Source organism: Citrus sinensis, chromosome 2 (genome assembly GCF_022201045.2).
Source record: "Citrus sinensis cultivar Valencia sweet orange chromosome 2, DVS_A1.0, whole genome shotgun sequence".
Classification (NCBI taxonomy): domain Eukaryota; kingdom Viridiplantae; phylum Streptophyta; class Magnoliopsida; order Sapindales; family Rutaceae; genus Citrus; species Citrus sinensis.
In genome coordinates, this window is record NC_068557.1 from 25,560,850 (window position 1) to 25,571,840 (window position 10,991).

Sequence of the window (10,991 nt, forward strand, 5' to 3'; positions counted from 1 at the left end):
TAATTAAAAATAAAACTAATAAGAAAAGTATATTCAATTAGTTATAGGGTAGTCATTATTATAATAAAGAAATATAAATTATTTAAATTATAGGTTGTTTCATATGGTTATATCATTTCATTAAATAAAATAAATAAAACTATTCAAATAATAAATTAAATCATATTTTTTAAGTAAATCATGAATAACAGAAAATAAATTACTTATTTAAAAACAATAAATAAATAAATAAATTATTTTTAAGTTATAAATAAAAATAGTGTAATAAATTATAGAAAATATCATAAATAGACAAACATTTTTCTTCTTATTGTCTAATCCTAACTAAACTCACATGAAAATTGGGATTACTAAAATCCTATGAATTTATGATTAAAATTTGAATTTAGTCCATTAGTTCAATCCAAATAAGCATGCCAAACATGGAAAAAACATTTTGTCCCAAAAAATTAGTTCAATCCAACACTTAATCCTTACTTCCTAACATAGCCTTAAATTCTACAATAATATTAAGAATCCCGATATTTGAATTTTAACTTGAGTTCCAATGTTATCCACTAGGGCTTGCCCCAATGGCTAGAGTCACTCCCTCACAAGTGTGAGGGAGTAGCTCTATAAGTGAGAATATTCGAGAAGGTTAAAGTCTAGGCAGTGTTATATAAGATGTAATGTAAACTGGTTTCAGTAATTATATGATTGTAAATATCATGAGCAATACTCTTATAAAAAAAAAAAAAAATAGTTTTTCTCCTAGAAGTGGAGTTTGACGTCCCTCGAATATTTGAGAGGGGTTAAAATATGGACGATGCTATATAAGATGTAATGTAAACTAGTCTCAGTAATTGTATAATTGTAAATATTATGAGCAATAGTCTCATAAAAAAAAAAAATTAGGTTCCAATGTTATGTGTCACTCATTTATTGGGATGATATATTTCATCTCTTGTAAACATGTCTAACATTGCTCTTAAAATTTATAATAAAGTATGCATCACTCACCCGTCAATTATTTAGTTTTCCACTCCTCATTCCTGTGTTTGATGTTTAATTTGCTTTAAAGTCATCTGATTCTAATTTCATGTCCTATGAATTTTGTTGAGCCAAAATCAAGCGGTCTGGATGATCCATGTTATGCAGCTAAACAAATTAATTTCATTGATTTAATAGACTATTGTGTCATAAATAATTGTCTATAATACAAGATATCTTTACTTTCGCATTTTATAAACTAGATACTCAATTTTACTTTATTTTAGACACTCAATAATTGTCTATATATATATATATATATAAGAATTTTTTTTATATTGCTTAGCTTTTATTTTTGGTAAAAATTAATTTATTGATATTCATTAACTTTTAAATTCTTTTTTTTTTACTCTTCTTAATGTTGTATTTACTTTTTGGAGTAGGAGTGTGGAGTGTGGATTCCTCCCACTCCAGTGTTTACTTACCATTTTTAAGGGGGGAGTGGGATATTCCCACTCCCATGGGGGGAGGTGGGAGTGGGAATCCACTCCCCCCTCTTCCCTTTTTACCCTCATAATTAAAATAAATAAATAATATCATATTTATTAATAATAATAATTATAAACATATTTATTTTATTAAATTTAATAAAATAAATATTATATTTATTTAAATAATAATATTATATTTATTTTATAAATTAAATTCATTAAAAATAATAATATTAAACATTAATTTTAATAAATATTAATTATTTATTTAATAATAATAAATATTAATTTTGTACTATATTATCAATAATACTGTTTCATTTGTGTTGCTATTATTAATAATTTTTATTCACATTATTTAAATTAAAATTAATTAAAAAATTATTATTTACATAATTAAGAATATTATTAATTATTATTAATTTAAAAATATAATAAAATATTTATTTTATTTTTTAAATATATTTTTTATTAATTTTTTAATTATAAATTATAATTCTTTAAATAAGGGTAAAATTATAATTTAAAACTATTTACTCACAATCCAAGACAATGTAAACACATAAATTGGATTCTAATTTCAATTCCATTCTCCCATTCCAATGTAAGTAAACAACATATTCTCACTCCCACTCCACATTCTCAATTTTAGGATTCTCACTCCAATCCAAAATGTAAACGCTACCTTAATAGATCATTATCTAAATTTCATTTTTTTATATAAGATTTTTTTTTTTTATATTCATTAGCTTTTGTATTTGGTAAAAGTTAATTTATTGATATTTATTAACTTTCTTGGCTAATAAAGATTAGTTGATATTTACTTTTAAATGGTGGATTTTGTTCTTCTAAGTTAGTGATATCAATTATTTATAGTTAAAATAATACATTTAAATAAATTAATGAGAATTTGTGAAATGAAGAAGAGAAAGAGCAGACAAAATTATCAAGTAATTTTTGTAAAAATTATTTAGATAATAAAATTTTTAAATAGAAAGTGGGTGTAAAAAAAAAAAAAAAAGTGGATTCAAATATCCCGTAACATTTGTAATTTTGTATGCATCCAATGAAAAGTCATTGTTAAAGTAGTTGAAAACGAGTTACATTAATTGAATTGATTGTAGAAACAGCAACACAGACAGAAACAAGATTGTACCAGAGTAATACTATATTTTTTTGTCTGATAAGATCAGTCTAAAGTTGGGAGTTCACAGCCTGTAATCTGTAAGCAAGCAAGTTTCAGAGATCCTATATGCAAGAACAACCCGCATGCTTGTTCCTTTTCAAGCAACGTCAAGTCCCCACAATCAGGGCTTTTCTTTATTTTTTGCTCGTGCAGGTGCAGCCATGGCCGTAGCCATGTCCATGTGCTACAAAAGCAATTAGCTAGCTAGCTAGGCTCTGCATCAGCCTTAACCAAAGGAGACAGAAAAGCCTAACATTAACTGGGCATCACTTTTTTTTTTTTTTTTTTTTTTTTTTAAACGATAGCCAGTGCGTGTGGTCCTTTGCCTCTGTTTATAACTATGATATATTACATCAATGTAGAAAAGTGCAATTCAAATTGGATTTTTAATGGATAGACTCATGCAGCGAACCAGTACCCTTTGCTGTGAGTCTTTGTCTGTAACTGATTGATTGATGTGTTATGGTACAAGTTGATTGCAAGTCTAGGTAAAGGAGTATGGTTATGAGTTAGGGTCACAATAATTCAAGAATTGTACCAATCAAGTTAAATCGAGTTTAAGAATTGTACCAATCAAGTTCAAGAATTGTACCAATCAAGACTTTTCACAATCAAGTTTAATTGTGAAAAGTCTCTGTGTTATTAAATACAATGCTTGAATTATTGTAATAGTTGCAATATTACTTGGCAAGATTCCTAGATACGTTCGCAACAAGTACATAAAGATAGGTTAGGTTCTGGTCTATTAATGCCATGTGGGACCTGTCTACCTTACAGATTCTGTAACATACGCACCCAATGCATGCACCACACCTATCCTGCGTATGGAGAAAAAGCATGCAATTGTTTTTGTTTGGTAGCTAGCTAACCAATCAGGAGCTGGCTAAGTTGGATCTGTATGTTACAGAATCTGTAACTTAGCCAGCTCCATGTGATGAACGTGATATATTGCAGGCATGTGATACTACAGTAACATGTACACCCATTTATTATTATTACGTATAGCCAGTACGATGATGTAGCTACAGTTTTGGCCGCATTCGGGGGAAGTTTATTGCTACAAGTAAAATTCGTCGTCCCCATGCAATAACAGTACAGCGGACATCCTATTTTCAAGGGCAATTGGGCCTGACATCATGAACCTTTCCATATGGTGTTGTTGAATTTCAGATGAATCTGAGTGATTTGGTAATTGCACGGAAATGATTGAATTTCAAATTCTCAAAGATCAACCCAAACGGCCGCAACAAGAAATCCAACCGACCCAGGCATCTTTTCTAAACCGTGAACTGCATTTTACCAACACTTGAAGAGTCCTTTTCAGTCCAGGCAAACTTTCAATCAAAGAAACCCCAAATCCACCAGATTATAATTAAATCTTTGCTTGGTCACTACCATTACCAGATTGATTGATGTATTAGATGTCAACTAATAACCATCTGCCGAGAATATGCAATCGGTGTGAAAAAAATGCCGGTACAATTGGACTCAAGATTAATACATTTGCAAGAAGTTCATGTAGCAGCTATGACAGTAGTCAAAAAGAACATAGAGATTTAACAGAATATCTGTATTTTACAATTAAAATCCTGTGCAATAAAATTTTTGAACATGCAAATTTTCTGGTACACTTACTGTCTGTGTTTGGAACCCGAAAATATGGCCACTAAATAATGCTGACCCCATACTTCCCAACAGCTTCAAAGGGTCAGAATCTGAGCAAATCTCATTTGTTACAACATTAGTAGATATATATGAACCAAAATTTGTGTATTCTTTTGACTGGTAGTAATTCAGACTAAGTAACCAGGGCCGGTAGAAAGGCTTCCAAGATCCAACATCAAGCCTTTTGTTCTTCCCCAGTTGCAGCTGGCTTTTTCTCTTTTTCAGCTGGAGGTGCTTCCTGTTCCTGTTCCACTAGAACGCATGGTCTCCAAATTGTTTCCTTGCCCATGTCCATGAGTGCAATGCCTTTTCTGGTTAGATCAGCCCTGATCTGATCACTCTTCGAGAAATCTTTGTTTTTTCTTGCTGCTGCTCTTTCCTCAATCAGTTGCAACACATCCTCTTCTGTCAGTTCTGCTCTCTTCAGTGCCTTGTCTTTTAACTGCTGCAAAACCTGTTTTAAACATTTTTGTTCTGCTTTTAAATTCAATCAAATGGAGAATCATCAAAGAAAACATGCAACAGGACCAGAAAGGCCGTCTTAACCTCAGAGTATGCCCCAGGTGGTAGCAATCCCAAAATACGCAGTACTTCTTTAACCTCATTCTCTATTTTACGAAGAGACTCAATCAACGATAATTGTTGTTGTTTGGGTTGCTTCTTCTGCAATTATCAACCAAACGAATTTTTTTAACTTATTAAAAAAAAAAAAATTACTCCACACATAAAAACAAAGATAGAGAGATGGGGGTAGAGAGGCATGTCCAAGCAGGCATCAAACTAATACCTTGAGCATGTTCAAAGAACTGTTTATGAATTTCAAGGCATCTTGGAAGGCACCAGTTAATATATGTGATGTGTTCAAGTCATCTGACATTCTTGCATGGAATTCATCTCGTAGCTTGTTGATGCAGTCCTCTGCAGCAGGATTGATGCGGGCTGTTTTGCCATGTTCTTGGAATGGTGATAAAGCAACCTCACAATCTTGCAAAGTCTAACAAGTACAGCAAACTCAAATGTATAAATATAGATAGAAAATGCATACGAATATTTCAATTTTTGTTTACTCCCTCAGTTCTATGTAATAGGAAATTCAGAGACGGAAATGAGTTGTTCATGCAATCAAGTGGTAATTGATGAAAACAAAGCAAGAGATCCTATTAAAAATTTCTTATATTATAGCCATTGATAAATTGAACTGTAGAAGAAACAAAATCTGCTAGTAAGGAGAGTTTCGGTAAAATTCACCCAACAGATATTTACCACTTAAAAATTATAACCATCAAAATAACACACAGATACCTCAAAATAACAGACAGATATCACTAAGTAACTAACTCATCATGCAGTTTGGTCTAAACTCGGTGAGAGGACAGCTACAAATTCCACAAGAGAAAATAGCAGAGGGTGCACAAAGATTAACATGCCAGAAAAAGTGGAAAAACCATCCAATGAAAAGTCTTCAGAATGAAAATAAGCTCCGAACCTGATATATGTAAAAAACAGCATCCGATGCACTATCCAGTTGCAAGACTGAGTAATTGAGGGGAGAACGATAGTGAGCACTTATTAAGAAGTGCCTCAAGGCCAGTGGATGGTATCGTTCAGTAATCTACAAGATATGAGATGCATCAAACACAAATACTGGCACGGTACTGTGGCTCGCTATAAAGAACAAACCAAGGAGACCCTTGGAATCCATCTCACCTGGCGAATTGTGAAAAAATTGCCCAATGATTTTGACATTTTCTCATTGTTGTTGGTAACATGCCCATTGTGCATCCAGTAGCTCACATTGCTATCTTGGCATGCAGCACAACTCTGGGCAATCTCATTTTCATGATGCGGAAAAATTAAATCAATTCCACCACCATGAATATCAAACTTGGAAGACAAATAATGAGCACTCATTGCACTGCATTCTATATGCCACCCTGGTCTTCCTGGACCCCAAGGGCTGTCCCAACTTGGCTCCCCAGCCTTCGCTGCCTGCAAAGTTAGAAAAAGATCAGATTATGAGTGAGATGTCAAAAATGTCAACATTCAGTAGCTTCAACAGGAATTCACACCTTCCACAGGGCAAAGTCAGCAGGATTACGCTTTCTAGAGTCAACAGCCACACGCTCACCAGCTCTATTGTTTTCCAGCCTCTGTCCTGATAATCGACCATAGTTTGGAGACTTTTCAACAGCAAAGAAAACATCTCCCTCAACCACATATGCACAATCGTTGTTGATAATCTGCATAATACAAAAGGTGATTAACATTTCATAGATTGAGATGCCATTAATTTAAGACTTATGTACCCAAAATCGAAGGACTATTAAATTATTAGTCATTGTGATTCTTGATTCACATAAAAATAGTTCAATACAGGAACAATTTACCTAAAATATAAGAATAAACAAACAGTAACAAACATATGAATAGACATCACTGCTATGCTGACCAAGTTGGTTCCACATACCGTGTTGTTTATGGGGAGGCAAAGTTTATATGCATTATACTTTACTACAATAAATAACAACTCAGTAATGTATTATTCTACACTTGTTGCCCGATTCCATCTCTACAAATTTTAGATTCCCATTATCCAAATATTTCTCATAGACAAATAAAGCATAATAGCAAGAAGAAAACCTGGGTTATCATATCCTTGATTTGTTCCATGTGATCAGACACGCGTGGCTGATAGGTGGGAGGGAGGCACTGCAGATCAGCCATGTCAACCAGATATTCTTGGCAATATCGGTTACTTAAACTTAAAGGATTTTCGCCAAGGTCATTTGCCCTTCGAATTATCTGCATAGTTACAGATATTAGCAATCTGTACAAAAGAATCAAGAAAAAGGATAGTGGAGGAGTGTCTCAGGAACATTAACCTAGCCAAAATGTAAAAGTGCCTATTAGCACAGCACCTATATGCATCACAAAAGTGGATTCCGTGAATTGTTTAAATTGGAAAATGGTAATGCATGGTCAATGCATCGCAAGATCCAACTATTCAAGTGTCTCACAAATGCTTCTCAGTATATTCATGGTATTAATGCATCAAATGCACATTATCTTCTTTGATTTCGAACATTTACAACATAATTGATATTTCACATGTAACAATGTATCCTTCTTCCATAATAATGCAAACAAATAAACAAAATTTATTCAAGTCACAATCTATGTAAACCACCTACTGGAATCATTCTTTACAATTAACAAAGAACAAACCATGCAATCGCCACAAGTAAAATTTCGGTTTAAAACCACAATACACAATCATCCAGCATATTCTATAGAATGGAGATTCTCACCTTGTCATCTACATCAGTGAAATTCCGAACATAAGTGACTTCACACTTTAGATGTTCTAAGTATCTGCAGAATTCAGTTCACATTAAGCAAGGATGAAGTTTCACGTATCAACACCAAACCCTTTGAAACTATTGCCAGTGCATGGAAAAGAAAAAAAGAGTAAGATAAAACAATTGTGACTCAATTAACAAATCCACTAACAGATAATGACCCAAAAAAGGAATGAAACTAAATTCAGTATTGAATTGAACTCAAAGCCTCAGGGTCCACATCTTTCCAACAAGAAATCATCCAAAAAAGCTCTTCTTTCAACCTAAGTTAAGAACATTTTTAGGTTGACAAAAGTAGAGAATAAAAGTTGTCACCAAAGACCAAACTCACAGCAATCTACAACTCCAAAATTGTGCATACATTTCCATGCAGAAATAATCTACCAAAATCATACCATTTAATGTCCACTTACACACTATTCATAATTTGACACAACATAATCCTGATTGTTTCTAGCTTAACATTTATATCATTTGAAACATAAAAAGATAATTAACCGTTCAGTAACATTGTATCAGCTCCCTATCTGAGTTCGCCTGATCTTGTTTCATGTGTCATTATAACATGGTAGGGTTAGAATTTAATTTCTTTTACATTCTTATCTAGTATATCAAGTTTCAATTTTTTGTTTTGTTTTTGAATGGCTAAAGTACCATAAATTCAATAACAGAGTAGCATTAGCTTTTATTCAATAATTCACTATATGTGTTGAATCAACAAAAGAGTTAACATATAAATGAATATCATAATTCGATTAAAATTCAATTCAGCTGAAAAGAAAAAAAGTGCGCTTATTAATCTGAAAAGAAGAATACCTGTAAAGAAGGTCAAATGAAACGGCGGCGCGAGCGTGGCCGAGGTGGCTGAGATCGTAAGCTGTGACGCCACAGACATACATGCCAACTTTGCCGCGAACAATCGGCGTGAATAGCTCCTTCTGTTGCGTCATCGAATTGTAAATCTTCAATGTCAAGTCCATTTTCGGAGCGGCAACAGTCCCGGTTTCCTTCGATGCCTCCATTATGAATTTAGAGAGACCCTAACCCTAAAAACCTGATTACGCAGAAACGCACCGAAAAGACTCAACGTTACACTTGTGCTGAGAAGAGAGTATACAATCTACTGCTGCCGGGTCTAGAGTAGAAGCCTACCCTTTTCCCTGTTATTTCATATATTACCCATTTTACCCTCATATTTGGGGTGGGGAGGTGGGGAAGGCCGTGGAGTAAGTCCGTCCGTTATAACAGAAAAAAAAAAAAAAAAAAAAACCGATGTCGGAAAATAAATTTTTTGAAATTTAATTCTTTGTCCAAAGCCAAACCATAATTAAACAATTACTGAAATTAAAATTTATCGCAAACAAAGAAAAAAATAAATAAGCCAAATATAAAGTAAAAATATCAGTTCTCACAAAGTTTATTTATCACAGTTTCTTCCGCTAGCACGTTAGGAAGAATGCGCTGTCCAATGGAGGCGATCTTTAAGGAAATTTGAAGAGCGTTCGGAATGTGTCTTTCAGGCACGACGGTGGAATATGCGGCTGGCTGGACTTAAGAGAAAACTAGAAGGAAAATTTTCAGTAAGGGAAAAAGTTATTGCTGTTGGGTGTCTGTCAGTCTGTGGTTCTGAATTTGGCCAGATTTGGGGATTTGTAATTTCCAATCTTGAGTAAGGAACTTTTTCAAAGTGTACGCAGTACGCTAATTAGTTAAAATTCCGTCGTGGGGTCATCAAATATTCAATGGATTTGGTATAATTTTTATATTTCATATTAAAAAGTTGTTTCGTTTTGCTTTACATTTTTCTTAATATGTTCCAGAATTGTCTGATACGCGAATATATGATTTAGATGAGCATAAAATTTATGCAATGCTATATAAAATCTAAGGTGAATTAAAAAAACAGTGGCGCGCAAGTGTAAGGGTCACTCTTTAACTGGCTGAATCGGTTGGAAAATAATTGACGCCTAGTCGTCAGGGTTTAAAAAGCAGTACATTTTTTTTTTTTTTGGAAAAATTATCAGTGATACTCTAAGTTTATCCAATTACTACAAATATTATCAAAATTTTAAATTTATTCTATTTACACCCACTTTATATAAAAGAAATTGATTATTTTTGCCGGCATTAATTTACAGATTGTTTATTTCTACAATAAAAACCCAGTCGGCAGCTAAAAACAACTTCCATTACCAACTTTTGAGCTTTATCGAAATTCATCAATCATCATCCAATTCCAATTCCACTTTAATTTTACTTTCGCTTGATAGCTTATTCGATAACATGATATCAATTCACATTCTATTCTCATAAATCCAACCTAAAAAAGGAAGGTTGAGCAAATAACCATTTACATTTTATGATAAAATTTGTTGAAGAATGAAGATAACTGCACGCACTGCAGGAATAAATTTTATCCACAAGTGAAGGTATGCCGGCTAGCTTTTACGAACAGTAAGAGAAAGTTGTGGCTATTCAGTAATTCCATCACCCACAATCCCGTGGATCTTTCATTTTCTATTACATAATATAGACAGAATGAACGAACATCCACGGGTCTTTACATGTTAAGGAAAAATACGAGAAAGAGATAGATCTCCAAATCGTTTATGGCCATATAAAAAAACGCGTTGTTTTTGCAGGTAGCGCTACCTGCAGCTAATTTATTTTGAGCTGTGTTCAACATTTTCAGCACAATTGATTCAAATTCACATATCAGTAGGACAAGGATAAAAATATATTTCTACTCATTCTGTCGCAAACAAAGGTGACTTGTGCTCCAAGGGTAACAATGTGGTTTGTACACCAGCCTAACATGCTTTCTAAGAGAAAGACAATTTAGCGAAAAGCCTTACTTGTTCTCCACTTTTGATTTTTCACTCTCTTCCCATGCCTTGATGAAAAAGGACTCGCTTTTCCTTTTCAACCTCTATGAGAGCAACATCCGAAAGAACATAACATGAAACCACAAATTATTCATGTAGGAACTTCCGTATATTCAATGCAAATGGAATCATTTCATTGTGTGCTCAACAAAATATTTTCACAAAAACCACGCCACCTTTCATTTAAAGCGTTGCCATAGTCACAATAGATGGAAATGATGTCATTTTACATCCGGAGCCCAAAATTAAGTAAGTGTTCAAGAGACCTGGGATTCATAGCTTTCAATTATAGCAAAAATGGAAATTACATGCCATGGATCCCACTCAGGAATGCCATTACTGCTTTCTTCTTACACATTCAACCTCTAATCGGTTACGGAGCCCTTTCAATGGTGAAATTGCAAATGAAAACACAAGATATCTTCAATAACACAAA

The 10,991-nt window shown here is 33.2% G+C and overlaps 1 protein-coding gene across 2 annotated transcripts; it reads right to left on the reverse strand.

The window, feature by feature from the left end:
* Positions 1 to 4,180: 4,180 nt before the first annotated feature.
* Positions 4,181 to 9,433, reverse strand: LOC102624731 (cysteine--tRNA ligase 2, cytoplasmic). Of its 2 annotated transcripts, XM_006468661.4 has the most exons (10): positions 9,083 to 9,433; positions 8,487 to 8,724; positions 7,620 to 7,683; positions 6,952 to 7,113; positions 6,381 to 6,551; positions 6,019 to 6,300; positions 5,798 to 5,923; positions 5,099 to 5,305; positions 4,858 to 4,974; positions 4,181 to 4,765 (listed from the first exon to the last, which is right to left on the reverse strand). In XM_006468661.4, the coding sequence occupies exons 2-10, from the start codon at positions 8,690 to 8,692 to the stop codon at positions 4,487 to 4,489; spliced, it is 1,614 nt and encodes a 537-aa protein (XP_006468724.1). In that variant the 5' UTR covers positions 8,693 to 8,724; positions 9,083 to 9,433; the 3' UTR covers positions 4,181 to 4,486. The 2 variants fall into 2 exon arrangements, with proteins under 2 accessions (XP_006468724.1, XP_024951397.1); XM_025095629.2 differs by lacking the exon at positions 9,083 to 9,433 and having other exon boundaries at positions 7,620 to 7,748; positions 8,487 to 8,631.
* Between the last annotated feature and the right edge of the window lie 1,558 nt (positions 9,434 to 10,991).